This window comes from Capricornis sumatraensis, chromosome 1 (genome assembly GCF_032405125.1).
Source record: "Capricornis sumatraensis isolate serow.1 chromosome 1, serow.2, whole genome shotgun sequence".
Classification (NCBI taxonomy): Eukaryota; Metazoa; Chordata; class Mammalia; order Artiodactyla; family Bovidae; genus Capricornis; species Capricornis sumatraensis.
Genome location: NC_091069.1, coordinates 254,912,083 through 254,930,843, shown reverse-complemented (window position 1 = coordinate 254,930,843; position 18,761 = coordinate 254,912,083). Strand labels below are relative to the sequence as shown.

At 48.9% G+C, this 18,761-nt stretch overlaps 2 protein-coding genes across 2 annotated transcripts in view; one reads left to right on the top strand and one right to left on the bottom strand.

Annotated features, from left to right (window-relative positions):
• HLCS (holocarboxylase synthetase) overlaps nucleotides 1-10,113 on the top strand; it is a 193,202-nt gene extending 183,089 nt beyond the window's left edge. The window contains exons 8-11 of the mRNA XM_068972287.1: nucleotides 1,262-1,422; nucleotides 3,010-3,124; nucleotides 5,284-5,497; nucleotides 7,294-10,113. Coding sequence (XP_068828388.1) covers nucleotides 1,262-1,422; nucleotides 3,010-3,124; nucleotides 5,284-5,497; nucleotides 7,294-7,465 — 662 coding nt within the window. The 3' untranslated portion in view covers nucleotides 7,466-10,113. The remainder of the gene's footprint in view (nucleotides 1-1,261; nucleotides 1,423-3,009; nucleotides 3,125-5,283; nucleotides 5,498-7,293) is intronic.
• Nucleotides 10,114-13,931: 3,818 nt separating this feature from the next.
• The window catches only part of SIM2 (SIM bHLH transcription factor 2), a 49,573-nt gene continuing 44,743 nt past the window's right edge, over nucleotides 13,932-18,761 (bottom strand). The window contains exons 9-11 of the mRNA XM_068981130.1: nucleotides 17,813-17,981; nucleotides 16,851-17,259; nucleotides 13,932-14,374 (exon numbers count right to left, since the gene is read on the bottom strand). Coding sequence (XP_068837231.1) covers nucleotides 13,932-14,374; nucleotides 16,851-17,259; nucleotides 17,813-17,981 — 1,021 coding nt within the window. The remainder of the gene's footprint in view (nucleotides 14,375-16,850; nucleotides 17,260-17,812; nucleotides 17,982-18,761) is intronic.

The following is an 18,761-nucleotide window of genomic DNA, read 5'->3' as shown; positions in this document are numbered from 1 at the left end:
AACCAAGATGTTTATTAAATCACTTGACATCCACCTGTGATTGTTTTAATGTTCTTTTACCTACATCTTGTAAATTCCTCTTCCCGACACATTCTAGGCGTTGCCGTTTGTGAATAATAACTATGGTAGAGAGACATTTGTTTTCCGGAAGGTTCTCTGGGAGGTGCCTTCCGTGTCTAGACCGAGTGTCACCTGTCTTTCATCTGCCAGCCCCCACCCTGGCTGGCACTGGCGTTTGCATGGAGTGGGCCCTCGATCAGTGGGCAGTGCCTGTTCACAGAGGGCCCACCAAGGAGCAGAGGGCTGTCCAGAGCTTCCACCCCCTGCTGACCTTCAGAGGCAGGAGCCCACATCCTCCCAGAATCCACTTGGGTTCCAGCTGCAAGCAGATTATTCCTGCTCAGGGGTCATACGTGGGCCACTGTCCCCTGCCCTTCCCCACCCCCAGCAGGTATCAGGCAGACCCCCAACTTTTAACTCTCAGAGGCTCTTATGCCTTTCCCAGAAGAAGCAATGAAATGAGAAATCCACTGTTTCCACTTCTTTCTCCTGAGCATGTCTTTTGAACATAACTCAAACAAAGAAAAAAGAATTATTCAAGGCTGTGGCGCTCAATACAGTAGTTTAAAAAAAAAAAAAGAGCCAGGGAAGAAATTATGTTATACCTCTCTTTTGAGAGAGGTATACTCTCTCTTTTATTTCCTTAACTTCTTTTTTAAGAAAAATAACTCAAGTTAATATCAGGAATCATTTTTCAAATTCAGCTTCCTTTAAAAAATAAATAAATACCATCCAGTCCCCCCACTTAAAAGTGTACAATTCTATGGTTTTGTGAGACCATCACAGTTGGGATCAGTTCTGAGAAACATGGCTTCCAGGACCTCTCCTGGATCAGTGTAGGTTCGGTCCAGTTTCCCCACTGTCTCCATTTCTGCCTGCATTGCCATATGGTGAGAATTAAACCGAGAGTGAGGTTCAGACACTGTGTAAGACTTTGAATCATCAAAGCATGGATGATATGAGGCAGAACATTATGCTAATAATCAGAAACCTGTTCAGCCACAGAGCAGATTTTAAACAGCTTCTCTGTTGTTGAGTTAACCCCAGAATCTCCAGGCATTTTCATCAGTCCGGGTTTGTTCCAGTGGCACACATCTTCCATTTGCGTTTCTGAGCCCTCCACGTATTTTCTGGCGTCATGTGCACCTCAGTGTGCTCACAGTTCAGGCTGGCCATCTTCCTGACGGGGCTTGTGTTCCAGGGCGGGGAAAGAACGCTTGGCTGAGCCCCTTGGGATGCGCCCTTTCCACCCTGCTGGTCTGCATCCCGCTGAGATCCCCGCTGGGACAGAGGATTCCGTTTGTCCAGCATCTGATGTCCCTGGCCGTCGTAGAGGCAGTAAGATCCATCCCCGGGTACCAGGTATGTGCAGTTCATCACTGATACATCCCTGCCATGCACGCACATCTCCGTTTAGGCATGTTTGTAGCGTGTGTGTGTCTGAATGGCTGCTGTGTGTGGAGCCTCAGCCTGCTTTTTGTAAAGCTGGCTGCAGAGAGCTCCTGGAGTTTTAAAAGTGCCGTCAGGTTGATAGCTGCTTCGGGCTTGCTGGAATGTGTTCGTTTCCCAGAATTTCCCTTCTGTGCTGCTGAGAGATGTGTCCAATGTCCTAGTAAAGACAGGCCTTTCTTTTCCTTTTCTTTCTTTTTGATTGAAGCACATTGGACTGGATGAGTCTATTTATCCGTGGTGTTTTCTGGTGAAAAGACTTTTTTTATAGGCCTAAACAAACCTCGGGCAGCCAGTCTGTGTGCCTCAACTTCACAGTCAAGGCAGGAGGTGGGGTTCCAGGTGGCCCAGTTCAAGGCAGTGTCTACTCTCGGGACATTCCCCGGAGGGCACAGGCAGCCTTGCCCAGGCCACGCCCTCAGGATGGAGAGGCAGCAGGCCGCTGGACCGCTCTGTTTCTGTTACCCAGGTTGACCGCTGGCACTTCATGGAGACTAATAAACTCAGCATCCTTTAATCAGTCAGTTCAGTTCAGTCGCTCAATCGTGTCCGACTCTTTGCGACTCCATGGATCGCAGCACACCAGGCCTCCCTGTCCATCTCAAACTCCTGGAGTTTACCCAAACTCATGCCCACTGAGTCGGTGATGCCATCTAGCCATCTCATCCTCTGTCGTCCCCTTCTCCTCCTGCTCTCAATCTTTCCCAGCATCAGGATCTTTTCCAATGAGTCAACTCTTCACATCAGGTGGCCAAAGTATTGGAGCTTCAGCTTCAACATCAGTCCTTCCAATGAACACCCAGGACTGATCTCCTTTAGGATGGACTGGTTGGATCTCCTTGCAGTCCAAGGGACTCTCAAGAGTCTTCTCCAACACCACAGTTCAAAAGCATCATTTCTTCAGCGCTCAGCTTTCTTTATAGTCCAGCTCCCACATCCATACATGATGTGATATGACTCAGTAAAATGAGTTGCTCCTGGGTATCTCCATAGCGTTCTACTCAAGACATTTCTGCCTGATTCTGGTTAGTTCAAGGCCATCCTTCACTCTGGAGCAAGAGCTCCTTAAGGAAAAAGAGCCCCCAAGAGTATTGTTCCCTGCCTTCAACCCCACCGCCCCTCCCCCACCCCCTGCCCTCCTCCCTAGCACATGATGGTCCCCTTTGCTGTGGTTATTGATCTTGGGATAATCGATTTAATTCCCAAGCCAGGCGTCTTCAGTGTTTCTGATGGCGGTGCACAGTGAAGAGGGAGAGGAGACTGAGATTCCTGTGCTCTTTAGGTCTCCTTCCTCTTGCCCCGCGGCGCACTTTACTACTCCAGGTATTGCTCCAAAGAGGTGATCAGCTGTCTGAAAAAGAAGAGAGCCCGAGACTCCCTATTCTGTCCATTTCTAGAATATTCTGCTCATCTTTGTGTTTTCTTTTTTAAGTTGGACGACCTCTCCTGGTCCCTTTGTGTCTTGAGATTGCTTGATTAATATGCAGATTTTCCTTTCAGGATATCAATTTGCGAGTGAAGTGGCCCAATGATATTTATTACAGTGACCTCATGAAGCTTGGTGGAGTTTTGGTTAACTCCACACTTATGGGAGAAACATTTTATATACTTATTGGTAAGTTTTTAAAGCCCTTCCCCCTAGAATTTTTAGATTAATAGAAATAAAATGGCTCACACATGGCTCCATTGAGGGGAGTGGATTATCATCTGGGATTTCTTTTTCTTTGAGCTTTGACTTAGAGAACACAATATATATGTATGCAGAACAGGCCAGGTGGGTAGGAAGCCTTTCAGAGAGTTTAGCGTTTGTACCTCTGGCAGTGGAAACCACCACATGGGTATCTCATCAAACAGGCTTTTTCTTACACCTCTCTACACTCCCGCTTCTTGTTGAATTAGACATGATGAAGATATCCACTTCGTTGCTTGGTAATAAGAAAAGTTAATGTCAAGGATGGGTGTCCTTGCGTTCTTAATCTGACCTTCCCAGGCCATGGAAAAGTTGCCTTCTTTTTGACCTTCAGAAGACCCTCCAGGCTGGTCAGGGTGAGGTAAAGATTCCCCGTTTCACCTCAGCACATCCTCATCAGGCAAGGAGATGGATTCAGAAGCAGTTCGAGAAGTTCCTAGGTGTCCCTGGTCATCCAAGCATCACCTTCTCCCTAAAGCCCAGAGGAACTGGAGTGGGGTTCAGAAATCAGCAGTGGACAGAAAACGTGTGGTGGTGTGTGGGGAGTGCCAGCCAGAGAAGACACGGCCTGTGTTTCCAGCGCTGCTGCCAACTGGCAGTGTTATTCGAGGGAGGTTATTTCCTCCCCTCCAAGCTCCGTCTCCCATGTGTAAATGAGTAACTGGGCTGGATACAGAGGTTCTGAATAGGGACAAAGGATGGCTTCAGGGAGCTGAGGAATTCTCTGTCAGTGAGGGGGGAACGAAACTTCCTTCTGAGAGAATTCATAGCTTTTATTGACGTCTTAAGGCCATGGGAGGTAAGCAGAGGGCACAGAGGGCATCTTTGGGGAAAGATTCAAAAAGTCACCATCAGTGGCGCCTGCTGGTCCTTAGAAAGACACAGCCTAAGTTGGCAGCAGTCCACGTGGCTCCTTCCCCAGGACCGTGCATTTTCCGAGTGCAGGGGAGCTTCTTCAGTGCTGCGTGCGCTTAGCTGAGTGCCTTACACCGGCACAGGACCTTCGTTCTTGTGTGTGTTGCTGATGAAAGCACAAACGAACAACTGCGAATTCTTCCCTGCTTTTGTAGTTGTTTGTTTTTTCCCAGGTGTCATTTACATTGCTTTGTATTTTAATAGCCAGTATATTAAAAAAAATAATAATAATTTGGGGCCAGCCAAGCCTTCCCTTCATACCGAAAACAGCTCAGCACATTTATCAAAAAGTACTGTTATTATGAGTGTTATTATTCTAAGACAAGTATTTGGGAACTTCTCTTCTCAGAGGCCCTGGAAAAATGGTCAGCTCGCTTGCCTAATTCTTGCAGTATTTCACTTCTTATTGAAGCCCTCTTTGAGGTTGATTCAGGGCCCTGCTGAAAACTAAATCTCAGCTTTTCTGAAGAATCCCCTCACCCCGACCCGGCAGAGAACAGCGGTGTTAAGTAATGACAGAGATAAGCTGGTAACTCTCTCCTGAAGCCTTGGTTTAGGGGCCTGTGAAAGAGCCACTGAACACGGGTTGGCCCTCTGCCAACAACGTAACTCTAGCACCAAAGACTTCCAAGGATAAAGCATTAAAAGATGTGTTTGGGCCTATGCCATGATCGAGGTTGGAAGTCTTTGAATCCAGAGTTTACTCCTTAAGACCTGAATAAACTTCTTTATTTTCAAGCATGTGTTCTGTTATTCAAGTAGAAAAAGAAACAAGAGATTTTATTTTACATCGGGTTCAGCGCCGAGCTCCAATTCTTGGCTAGACCACAGGAGGTATCATTTAAGAAGCAACTCTGTTCATCCCTTTCTGCTTAACTGAATCTAATATGACTTGCTTCTCCCCCCTCCCCCAACTAATGTGTAATATGTTTGGAATGGCTCTGGTTTGATGAGGATAGTAAGGGAAGGATGAAAAAGGAAGATGGACTCTGAGATATAAGTCCTTCTCTAACTGGCCAGAGACAAAAAAAAAAAAAACCTCAAAATGAGGACAAGGAAGCAGCAAGTTGAGCGTAAAAGCTGTAACTTTTTCCAGGCGGTCGGGAGAGACGTGTGACGTCGTCAGTAGGTAGAGCTGCTCACCTTGTCCATCGTTTCTCTCCGTTCAGGCTGTGGATTTAACGTGACGAACAGCAACCCCACCATATGCATCAATGATCTCATCACAGAATACAATAAGGAACACGGGGCAGAGCTACAGCCCTTGAGAGCTGACTGTCTCATCGCCCGAACGGCGACCGTGCTGGAGAAGCTGATCGACACGTTTCAGGACCAGGGGCCCAACGGCGTTCTTCCGCTCTACTATAAATACTGGGTACACAGGTCAGTGCTGGCCTGTCTGCATCCTCTTAAAATCCCTTTACTAAACACAGGTCTGGGTAATCCTCTTTGACTGATGGATAAACCTGGGGGATACCACCTTGAGCGAGTGAGCATCACCGGGAATGGGGACAAACGGGCAATCCCGTGCCTCCAGGTGGGACTCACTGGGAGAGACACCACATCACTGAAGACTTTCCTGCCCCAGTGTGTGTTTAAACCGAATCTGATTGTGAGGCAACAGGCAAATCTTAAATTGTGGAACATTCTCTCGGTAACTATCATTTTCAAACGGAGACCTCCCAGCCTCAGCCTTAGCTGGGAACTTTGTTAGAAACACAAATTCTTTTTTTTTTTTTCTGTGTTCAAATTTTATTTTTCTCATTTGCTGACTTCTGTTTATTAAAAATTTTTTATTTGGAGGAGAATTGCTTTGCAATGCTGTGCTGTCTCCTCCCATACAACATTCATGTTGCAGGCATACCTGTGTATCCCACAGGTATCCATACATCCCCTCCCGCTTGACCCTCCTGCCCACCCCCCACCCTCTAGGTTGTCACCGAGCACCACGAGCACCATGTTGAGCCCTGTTGAGCCCCGTTTACTGCAGTTTCCCACTAGCTGTCTATTTTACATATGGTAATGTACATGTAGAAATGCAAATTCTTAACTCCTCCCCTGAAGCTGGGGCCCAGCACTCCTGTTTTAACAAGGGCTCCAGCAAGCTTTCAGGCACCTTAGTTTGGAAAAGTACTGATGTTGACCAATAGGGGCCTCTACCTTTTAGCAATGTCAAGGTCTTAGAAACAAAGAGAAGGGAGATTTTTGAGATTAAAAAGACTCACGAGGCATGTCAGCTGAATGCAATATGAGATTCACAGTTAGATCCTGGAAGGGAGAGAGCACCCACAGAAGATATTAATGGGATGAATTAATATCAGGGGACTTTTGCACAGGGACAGATATTCAAGAAGGTATCAAGATCACATTTCTTGAGAGTGATAATGATATTCTGGATTTAAGATTATTCTTATTCTTATACTTGCTGAAATATTTAAAGTGTCATGATGCCTACAACTTATTTTTAAATATCAGGAACCCCCTTCCACTCCCCATAAAACAGTGTGTGCGCACGAACACTGAGGAAAAACCGCAAATATGGAAAACGTTAGCAGTTAGTGTAAGTGAAGAGGGCATATGAGGTTCGTTGTACTATGTTCCCCCTTTTCTGTCGGTCTGAAATTCTTCAAAATAAAAATGGGGGAGGTGCAGCTTCTGTACGTCTAAAACTGTTAAGAAGGCTATAACTCAGGAGGTGCATTTGGAAAAATACTGAAAACAAATCGAATTAGCATGCGTTTAACTTATAATCAATGCACCCCAACTCGATAAAAGTCTTCTTTTCAGAACAGCTAGAAAGAGGCCAATCTTATCTCAGCCAAAAGCCTGGAGGGTTGCAGTGTTTCTTTAAAGTGCTAGAGGGTGAAGGAAGTGGCGCAAAAAAATCCTTCCGGATGAAAATCCTTCCGGATGTTCAGAATTAGGAGTGACAGTGTTTGCAAGAGAAGCAATTCCTAACTCCCTATTGGACTTGATTATATTCTGGTAGTCACCAAGACAGTTCAGGCGGGACCAGTGAAAGGCAGAGCTCGGGCCCAGATGCATTTTAACTGTACCAGCCCAGCCTCCTCTCTCCCACCAGCCCTGAATCCTTTCCCATAACGGAGGATTGCTTATCGTCTCAAGCCTCCGCTGCCTCTCACATGTCCCGGTGACCAAGGTTTGTTCTTCCTTTTCAGTGCTCAGCAAGTCCACCTGGGAAGCGCTGAGGGACCAAAGGTGTGGATAGTTGGCCTGGATGACTCTGGGTTCCTTCTGGTCCACCAGGAAAACGGCGATGTGGTCACGGTGCATCCTGACGGCAACTCCTTCGACATGCTGAGAAACCTAATTGTCCCCAAACAGCGGTAGTCCCCGCTGGGGACTGACAGACAGACTGAAGGGCAGAACTGAGGCGGGAGGCTTCCCCTTGGATTTCTGCCGCCTTTCCTAGCCCGTGGAGCGGAAAAACTAAATCAGAGTTGTTGACGATTTTTTTTTTTCTCCCTCCAATGAACCTGTTCATTCTTAAATTTTGTTCGAGGTAGAGGGTCGATCGCTAGAAAGATTTAGTTCAGGTAAAGACCTGCCATAGATGTGAGATTTGTTCTCCCTTCTTGAAATTGGATGTGTGTTAATTGGCCAAAAAAAAATAGTTTTAACATGGAAACAGCAATGGACTAATTCACGTTTTCCCAGTAGTGGAGATCTTTGTGCGTACTCAGTCATGTCCGACTCTTTGCAACCCCATGGACTGTAGCTCACCAGGCCCCTCTGTCCGTGGGATTCTCCAGGCAAGGATACTGGAGTGGGTTGCCGTGCCCTCCTCCAGGGGATCTTCCTGGCCCAGGGATTGCCTCCCTTGCATCTCCTGCAGTGGCAGGTGGATTCTTTACCACTAGCCACCTGGGAAGCCCAGTGAAGATCTTTATCCCTAGACTATTAAAAACATTTTTAAAAAAAGCTTTCAGGCCCTGGTCATTGGTGAGTTAGGAGTATGGTAACACTGTTTACAAGAATCCAGGGAGGTGTTTTCCTATAGGAACATACACTGGTACTTAGTCATCATTTTTTGTTTGTTGTTTGTTCAGTGAAGAAAAGAGAAGGAAGATTTCTAAGCCTTATTCTCAGCCTGGTGGTTTGTGGTCCAATAGCAATGTCTACATGCTTCAGAGGCACCCCGAGCTACTTTGGCTTTAATGACCTTGTAGAAGGAATCAGTTAATTACTTTGACATTAATTAATGAGCTTTCCTCAGTTTAAATTGACTGAATATTCTGCCGTGATGGGATCAAGTTCAAGATCCTTAAAGCATTGATTAGGTAATGGCTTGGATGTGAGGGTGGGTGATTTGGCTCCAACAGCTGGAGATGAAGTCTCCCTCTCATGCCACACGCAAAGGAGGATTTGGAGCTTTAAGCTAGCTTCGGGCTTGCTTTGAAATATAGAGCATTCCTGCAGGACTATATAGACACACACAGTATAGATGTACATGGCATTTTATTGCCAAGTCACAGTTTTTTGCCCCCTTTTCACATTGCCAAAAAGAGTTATTGCTATTGCATGCTATCAGTTAAGAGCGTGTGTGTGTGTGTGTGTGTGTGTGTGTGTGAAGTCTTAAAAGATGTTCAAAATCTGATGCCCTATGAGTCTCCATGAAAGAACAAAAGAAAGGAAGCCTTTTGATATGCATTTGCTCTTTCCAGATGTATTCCATGCTTTTTCCATGTAAGTCCTATCTCCACTGAACTTGAGACTCATAACACATTACTTTTCAGCCTGAAGAGGCCACTTTTTGTCCGCTTTTCTCTCTTCCTGCCAATCCCAACTGGAATTAGTGAAAAGAAAAGTTGATGAGGCTCTCAGTTTTGAACAGAACCCCCTTATTGTGGCCCAGCACTGTCTTTCTCCAGCTTTAACTGGCCAAGCTAACTCCAGAAAGCTCTGGTTTTTGGTATAAAAATCTGTCTACCTTTAGCCAGGCACAGGCAACCCCATAGAAGGAAAAAAATAACATGTTTAGTCAAGTACACTAACCCAATATGTATGTTTTGGAAATGTAACTTGAAAAGATTTCAGAAGTCATACTTTGCAAATAAGGCTTCAACTAGAATTATTTTTCTTAACAAAACAAAACACTCTCTCCTAAAATGCCCAAGTCTAAATAAAAGTTTGAAGTCCACAGCACCCCAAATTTACCAAATGGACTCACCCTGGAGAGGGCATCTGCAAAATATCATTAAGAATAAAGTTCTCAGGCTGATGTTGCAAGTTTGACTTCTCAAACTCTGTAATATGAGGCACACCATGTCTCAGAGCTGCCATCGTTAACTTTTTGCATTTCTTTGGGGGGTTATTTAATGAAAAACATGCTCTGATTTGTTTTAAGCTGAAGTCCTACTCTAGACAGTCTGCTTTAGGGAAAAAATAATGTTATCATTTAATTTCCTTTTGGTAAATTAAAACTAATGAAGTGTGGCCACGTCACAGCAGATGGAGATGCTCTGGGCGTATCACTTTGCGCCTGTGCTTTCAAGGCTCTTCTTATTTCTTACTTGTGCCCGACACCCAGTTGTCTTGAGGGAGGCAAAATAGACTTGGAACAGATGCTGCATTTTGCATAAACCTGACTTTGCCTCAGATGAACCAAAGACTTTTGAAATTCTGCTTCCTATAGAACAGCTGAATAAAGGCATTTTGCTTACAGCTGTTAGCATTAGGAAAACTTGCTACGCTGCACTTGTCAATTTGGGTGCAGTTTATGCACCCAGCGATCTAGGATCTCAAGGAGCTTTAAAGTCTTAACGAGAACTTCACGTTTTTCTCTTAATCTTTAAAACACAGCACCTACACTCAGGGTTGGCATGTGCATTTGGGACATTTGAATTGTGCCCTAGTGTGGAGGCTGCACATTGTTACATGAAAGGCAGGAAGGACGGCAACCCCTCGCTGGTAGCAAATTTCAGAGGAACTCTAAAACAGGACCCAGCAATAGCTGGGCTTTCCGTGCCGCCGCCCCACACCATCCCCCCCCTCCCCCCCCGCCCCGCCCCTGCAGCATTCCTTGGCACTGTCATCCTGGCAGCATGTACAGTGCTGGGGCACAGTCGGAAAGGATCTGTGTCCCCCAGGGGCTCTCTGCTACAGCATAGTAGACTTCCCGATGTGGGAGCAAGTGGTCCACGGAGGGGTGGGTCCACAGGCCCAGGCCTGGGGTATCATGCACCTCCAACCCTACCCCCAAACTCCCACCACCTACACACACGGGGAGGACTACGTGGGCACCCCTCACCCTCGAGTCTGGGAACCAGGAGAGAAGCCAGCCTCAGCCAGCCGTTTCAGAATCCATAAAGGAGATGTTTTAGGCTTACGTTCTGTAGGTCTGTTTGGTCTTAATGGGCAAAGAATGGAGAAATCAGTATTCCTAACTACTGTGCATTATTTGAAATAAGCGTTAAACCTCTGCATTTTTAGTTTTTCAAAGACTCATCTCTGAAACATAATTACTTTAAACCGATGCCTATAAAAAGCAAGTCTACCAAAATAAATTTTGAGACCTTCTCTGTAGTTTGGGCTTATTTTTTATTTTTACCGTGTTTCATTTGTCAAAATAAGCAGTTCCTTTCGGTTACAATATTTTTTTATTCATATTTAAACATTTAAAAAAATAAATAGTTTTACATCATAAGGAATAGGTATATGTAAATATTAAGAAGCTGGTTGCTTTTTTAAAAATGTAGTTGTGAAAAATGTGTTATGTATCATACAAAAGAGAAGTCATATTACTTCAAAGAATGAAAGTCAGAAAATCCCAAAAGTTCAAAAATATTTAAAGTGAGAAATACATTTAATAATGTAAATTTTTTAAAGTTTTTAACAACAAATTTAATATAAGAACATGTTCTGTTCTTGTCCAGTTGTTCTTCCTCTTTTCTGAGAACTACTTGACTTTTTGTCTCCAGTTCTTCCCCAAGATTTCAACCTTATTTACATACTTAAGTTTAGGAATAGCTTGAATAATGCATCTTTGATAACTAAAGGGCTGCAATTCACTAAAATTTCCACAGTAATTTTATGGAATTTATTTGAAATTTTTCTTTTATCTGTAGCAGCCCCCAGAGTCTACCTAACCATCTTGAAAGTGTTAGCTGCTCACTCGTGTCCAACTCTTTGCGACCCCATTAACTGTAGCCACCAGGCTCCTCTGCCCATGGAGTTCTGCAGGCAGGAAGACTGGAGTGGGTAGCCATTCCTTTCTCCAGGGAATCTTCCCAACCCAGGGATCAAACCCAGGTCTCCTGCATTATAGAAAGGTTCTTTACTGGCTGAGCCATCATGAACTACAGTAGACTTTATACAGGACTCACTGATGGAGTAAACCCCTCCCATCCTTAGGGTCCAAGGGAGGAAGGCATGGCCATTGGACTTAATATGATCAAAGGGGTGGGGATGAGGGAGCAGAAAATACAGGCTCTTACAGATTTTCTCAGAGCAGCACTTCACACCCTGTTCACTTCTCTGCAAAGGTATGAATGGAATGGCTTTCTAGAAAGGGCTTCCAAGAACATAAAGGAATTCCTTTCCCTTGGAGGCCCAGTGGAAGGAGGGACAAACCAGTCTTGAACTGGGCTTATTTTTGAAATCCATTTAATCTGGCATTTTCTTGTCAACATGTTAGGAACCACTATTTCTCTTTTTTTGTGAAAGACATGAGTATTTATTAACACGCTTTCTCTTCCAGAGCCTCACAGAAGTCGAGAAACAATATCCCCAAGCTTAAATGTGCGGACTAAAAGATGGAGGTAACAATGTCAGGTTGCCGTAGTAACTGCCCTGCCAACTTTGCACAGAGCTGCTGTCCGCCTGGAAGCCAGCTTGCATGGGAATCTTCCTTTATGTTCTAGGTTATGAAAACTGCAATGTTTGTTTAGGCAAGGAAGTTTTTCCTAGTACACATTTTATTTTTCAAGTACACATACCCTCATCATTAAGCCTATTTATGTTAAGGTTTATAAATCTATAACGATTTTCTTTGCTAACAGTAACATCTGGTCTTAAATTGCTCCAGAAGTCCTCACAGTTATATTTATTTATACAGCCCCCAATGATTAATAACAAGATAGACACAAACGTATTTTACGGTACTTTATTGAAAAATATCAAGTGAATCTCCTGCTCATCCAACCTGCACCTTCCAGGAATCACAGGTTTAATTATGGGTCTCGACAGCATAAAAACATTACCCCAGGCTTATTTTCTGTGTGTCTACACTCAGAGCAAGCTGCTCATGAAGTATGGCTAAGCACAGTGTCGAGGTGTACGCACTGGATTCTTCTGACCTTGCCTCTTCACCGCAAAACACGTGTTCCTAAATTTGCAAACTGTACCATAAGGCAACTGAACCACCCCAGGGAAGCAGGCAGGTCTTCAGAGAGGCGCTGGCTGGACGGCAGGTCCTTTCACATTTCAATAACAGCACATGTAGGTGCTCTCGGATTCAAGGAACAGTGAGTTGGAGACATTGGTGAACAAACTTTCCACACTGAAAGGTGGACATAGTTTCCTAAAAGTAAACCATCTTTGAAAAAGCAGCAAAATGAGGGAGTGTTTATAGTGAGGAGCAGATTGAAAAAGTGTGGTTCAATGCACTGATCCACTTCTTTAAACAGTGAAATCTCAAAGCAAAGTATAAAAATAAAAATTAATGGGAGTTTATCTTAAAAACACTGCTGGTGCTTTATAAAAGATTCCTGTTTACCTGTTACACACATGACGTTCATATGGAGTTTTCTTACTCTGTAGAAAATGCTGAAGACGTGTATATCATTTTCGTTACATCCCTTTAGCATGTTTTTTTCCCGCGAGGCGCAGTCCATTGACAAGTTTCCATATTGCACATGCAATTTAACTAACTTTATTAGCACTACTTGTATCAAACACGAGCCTAGGGAATTACAGGTCTGTGTGGGCCAGAGGGACTTTGCTTGTCATCAGATTTGACGGGTAGCCAATCCACTGGGCACGGAAATCATCCACCTGTCACTCTCATAAAATATCTGGCTATATATATATTTTTTTGCATTTAATGCCTATTCAATATATTCTGAAGGTGCTATTCTCAAGAGTTCACGGGGTTGGGAGGGAATAAAAACTTTGTGAATGCACTTGAGAAGCACAGCCACAGTCACCCCCTTGGTCTCGGCTTGTCGATGTTTGTATTCAAGGGTTAAATGAAAACGTCTCATGAGACTCATGAATGACTTGAAAACTGCGGAGTTGTAGTCCATTCAGGGAACTTAAATCATCACATTCTGCCGTTGACTTAAGAACCTAAAAAGGGCAATGAACACAGGAGGCTTCCCAGGCTGGCCCATCTATCTGACCATCTTCGGGTGGGGTGACCTTCGCAAAGTGGAGTGTCTGGAGATATTACAACTGCTACCGCCCACCCCCCACCCCCGCCAAAAGCGGGTCTGTTACTGAGCATCGGGGGCACACAGGCCCGATTTCAAGGCGAGGAAACCAAGTCCCCCCCCCAAGGACGGAGTAGTTGGGGCCACCCCTGGGCAGTCGCCTTTTCAGAAAACCCGGCTCTTGGAGAACAAAACGTCGGGCGGTCAGGGTGTCCCCGACGTCGCCGCTTCTGTCCTCTACACGGGCGTTTATGGCATCTACGGTTTAAAAAAAAAATCTAGGAGTCGGCGGCGGAGTTTAGTAAAATAGTCGTCTCTGTATAAATTAATTTAAACCGTGCATACACAGCTCGGCCCGTGGACTCGGTGAGGCGGGGAGCCCAGGAGGCCAGCCTATGGCTTCTCCGCGCGGGCGGCCGGGCGGGTCACCTGCCGTTGGTGATGATGACCGAGGCGCCCAGGTAGTGCGGCCGCGGCGCGCCGGGCGGCGGGGCGGCGGCGGGGCCGACGGGGCCGGGGGCCCGGGCTCGCAGCGCGCCGCCCGCCGCCTCGGGCGCGCCGGGGCCGCAGGCCAGGCCGGGGGCGCCGGGCGCCGCGCCCCCCAGCGGCCCGCGCCGCGCCAGCACGCGGTGGTAGTTGAGCAGCACCAGCGGCAGCTGCGCGGGCGCGCCCGGGGTCGCGGGGGCCGGCGGCGCGCAGCACTCGGGGGGCGCGCGGCCCAGCGCCAGCCGCGCCCCGTCGCGGGCGGCCTGCCGGGCGGCCTTGGCCGGGCCCGGCGCCGGCTCCTCGCGGTAGTGGCCGCAGCTCGGGAAGCTCGGCGGCGGCGGCGGCGCGGTGTCCTCGCCGAACCTGCGCGCGGCGGCGGGCGCTGCGGGGACAGGCGACACGTTAGACGCCCGCGCGGGGGAGGAGGGGGCCCGCCCCAAGCCACACTCCCCCGGGGGGCCTGGGGCCGCCTCCGCCCGGAGCCGCCCGCACCCCGCCAAGTCCAATCGCAAGATGGAAGTGGCCTGTTCTAGGAGCCGCAGGAAGCAGTGAAGAGAAACAGGTGGACTTAATGTTAGCAAGAGCCTTGATTTAATGCCGTAGAGCCGGAAGATTAGTTCAGTGTGTGAGCAGTGTGAAAAGCAGGTAAGGTCTTCGTTTCTGCCTTCCAAATGCGGGGCAGACGCTCGGACCACCTCTCACCGCACTGGCCACCCGGGGCTGGTGGCCACCATGCTGGAGAGCGTTGGTCTACAGGCTTCCTTCCCCAGGCCTTACTCTTAGGTGGCCCCAGTCGGCCACTATCTGTTTTGGTTTTGTTTTGCTTTTTCCTCAGTGGGGAGTGGAGAAGGCAATGGCACCCCACTCCAGTGCTCTTGCCTGGAAAATCCCATGGACGGAGGAGCCTGGTGGGCTGCAGTCCATGGGAGGGGATCGCTAACAGTCGGACACGACTGAGCGGCTTCACTTTCACTTTTCACTTTCACACACTGGAGAAGGAAATGGCAACCCACTCCAGTATTCTTGCCTGGAGGATCCCAGGGCTGGGGGAGCCTGGTGGGCTGCCGTCCATGAGTCACACAGAGTCGGACACGACTGAAGCGACTTAGCAGCAGCAGCAGCAGTGGGGAGGGCGGAGTGGTAATCCCCCTGCTCCTTTTAGTACTGTCCTAATTAATGTTATAACCAGCATCCCCAATTAGATGGTCTGGAATCAGTTAGCTCCCCTCCCCCCTTTTAAACCTTCAGACATCCTTTGTCTTCCTTTAATATCAAAAAGACTAGGAAATCGATTACCAATTGCCCCCAGTTAGCACCTTTGGTCCAGTTTTTACCAAGTATCTGGCAAATGAAGTGCTTATTAACCTCTTTCACTTCCAAAATAGCAATGAAAAAAAAAAATCAAATGCTGTTTTATCTCACTGGTCAACACCCCTACACAAAGAAAAGTAATTCTTTCAAGTCCCGTCTCCAGTGGGTAATAGTTGCAGCTGTTAGGACAATCCCCTTGCTTTTTCTTTCCCCGGGCTGTGCCAAGGAAATCCCTGCTGCGGTTCTTTGGGGGACCCAGTGCACTGATGGTTATTAGGAACGCAAATCCCAGGCCTGCACTGCTCTGGTTGCTGGCATACTGTTTTCTGAACTGGTTACTTTTGAAAAACACGTCCCGGTAATCTCCGAGAATGTCACATTGCTCCCGGATCTACCCCTCTTCTTCTATATCTCAAAGGCCTGTGAAGACTGTGGCGCAGCACAGAGCAAGAAGTTTGCTCAGCAGCCGTAGGAGCAGCAGAGCCCGACCTGCCTCCCAAGAGCGAAGGAGAGGAGGGGATGCCAGGCATGTCACTCTTCTGGGGGCTCGCAACGTCCTCCCAGCCTTCAGTGGTCCTGCAGGGCTCCTGCACAAACCTGGTCTACTGTCTCAGCAGCGGTTAGGTCTGGGTGGCACCTAACCCTTGACCCCCTCCTCCTACCCTCTGCCTGGGGTTGTCCTGGGGAGGAAGCAGGGGTCTGTCTGGGCCTGGGGGCAGCTGGTGAAACCTCCACAGAGGACCTCTGCTTGGCTGCTCACTGGATGGCTAATCCTGTCTGCCTACCAAGCCCTGTGGTAGGTATGATCCACGTGGTTCATGCTCCCATCTTACAGATGAAGAAACTGAGTCCTGGAGAACCTGTGCTATCTGCCTTAGGGCAGGGGCATCGGCATTTCTGTCCCCGAGCCGTGATTTGAAAACTGGCATGAGAAGAAAACCGATAGTGTCCCGTGTCCAATTTGGGGTGGAGTAGAAAGGAATCATAAAATTAATACAGTTCAGGGTCCTTGGGATACATGCGCTGTGCTCAACTGCTCAGTCATGTCTGACCCTCTGCGGCCCCATGGACCACAGCCCGCCAGGCTCCTCTGTCCATGAGATTTCCCTGGAGCGAGAATACTGGAGTGGGTTGCCATTTCCTTCTCCAGGGGAATCTTCCCAACCCAGGGATCGAAACTGCATCTCTTGTGTCTCCTGCATTGGCAGGCAGATTTTTTTTTTTTTTTTTTTAACCACTAGCACCACCTGGGAAGCCATATAAGAAAATCACATTGCCTCCCTTTTAGGGAGCAAAGGAGGTCCTGGACTTTTATGGAGGGTGGCCCAACACCCCATCTCCACCATCCCTGGTGCCCACGAGGCACACAGGCGCAGTCGCAGCCTCGGGAAGCGCTCGCAGTGAGGGCGGGAAGGCACGGCCACTCCCACTCAGAGGCAGAAGGAAAGGTGTGTTTGCCCAGAGCCTGGGCATCCTTTGTCGGTCTGCCACCCACCGCCACTGCCATCCACCGTCCTGCCCGCGCCCCTCGTGTAAACAGGACCCACCTTCGTAGTTTGGCATCAGGCTGTGCCGAGCAGGGTTCACCGGCGGCTCGGAAAGGCTCTTAGCCGGAGACGGGCTGCCCGGCACTAGGGGGCTGGCGTAGCGCCATTGGCACTCGCTGCCGGCTGGCAGGGCGCTCAGCAGAAATCGTGCCACCTCGCACGGGGGTCCCTGGGGCTGCCCGAACTTGGCCGGCAGCACGGGCTTCTTGCTGCTGAAGACGTGAGAGTCCAGAGGGAAGGGTCCGTAGTGGTAGGAGAAGGGCAGGCCGTAGGATGGGGCGTACAGAAGGTCACCGCCTTCTGAATGGAGCTGCTGTTCTGGGGGAGCCGGGCCGTGGGCAGGGGGGCTGGCCCTCCAGCTTCCGAGCTGGCTGCACTCCAGTTTGTCCATTTGGAACGAGCCGTACTGCTGCCGAGCAAAGCAGACAGATGAAGGGCCCGCTGGGGATGGGCAGCCGGCGGCAAGCTGCCTGCTCACCCCGTGGTGCCTGCCCGTGTCCTGGGGCCACCGGCGCGGTCCCACCCGGGATGGGAGGCCAGCCGACAGCCCTCCGGGGAACCCCCCCCCCCCGCCCTGCGTGGAAAGAGATCGCCTCACCCCCAAGTGACAACACAAGCCACTTGCATCTTCGGAGAGCTTGCAAAAGACTTTTTTTAAAAAAGAAGGGTTCCCACTCCAGACAAAAATGCTCTGGAAACACAGGGCCCCAGAGTCCTGAGCCCCAACTACACAGACTCTGATCAGCCTCCCCGAGGGAGTCTTCTGTCTCCGAGATCTGACTCACCCACCTGGCCATCAGCTTGGCCTGTCTCCCCCAGGCCGAGTCCCTATCCTGGGGGCAGGATGGCCAGAGGGACTTCGCCTCCCTTAGAGAAACTCCCGGGTAGGGAGACCCCTGAATGCGGCTGGGGCCTCACGTTTCATTCAGGTGCCCCGAGCCCCGGTGGGTGGCGGCTGTTACCTGTGTGGGGTAAGGGTTTGCTCTCAGCTTCGTCTTCATCTTCGTGTTTTTGGGCTTAGCTAACTTCCTAGTTTCTTGTGAGGTAGGCAAGGTGGTCCTCCAGGAGTCCTGGGACTTGGACGTGGACACCTGGTCCAGGGACAGCTGCAGTTCCTTGTACTCGATGTCCCTGAGGAGCCAGACGGGACAGGTCATGTCCATGAGCCACGAGGAGGGACGCCCTCCCAGGTCTGTGGGGGGCAAGTTCATTTGAGAAGCTCCTCCGTGTCACTGCACTAAGCGGATGTGCTGGCCTTTGAGGGGTGGCCCCCTCCCCCCGTTGTAATAAGCCACCTGCAGCCTCGGGCTTGGAGACCCCAGGAGATGCTGAGCAAGCCCGCTGTTCCGCGGCAGGAAGACGGAGTGTGGAGTAGCTCTCTCCCACTTAACGGGGCCCCCGGGCACGTTTCCTGGGGACACCACGCGCCCCGAGGCAGGATGTCAGGGCAACAAGGAAAAGGCAGAAACCGCTCGCGATCAACTGAGTGTCTGTGGCCCGGCTGCTTCCCTATTTAGCACCAGGGAGGCTAAATAGGGGTCCCTTGAGGGTCCCGGAGCCTGGTTTCCAGCCTCATCCACTTCCATACTTGGGACCCATTTCTGCCCTGAAGAGCCAGCCGGGCACTGGCACACTCATGGGAGGGGAAGTTGCCCCAAGGACCAGCCCCAGCCCGTGCAAGTTGGCTCAGGAAGAATCATTGCGGGACCAAAATGCTTTCTCCCCTACAGTTCTGCTAAAATCACTCTGCCTTGGAAAAACAAAAAAACCAAACACCCACCTCCCAACACTCCCCTCACCCAAATCCCAAGCAACCTGACAATCATTCTGTGAAAGAACAGAGAGCCCCAAACCTCACTGCGTTAGACAGAAAGGCAGGAGAGGAGCCCGTGCAGGGTGTGTCTGGGGGAA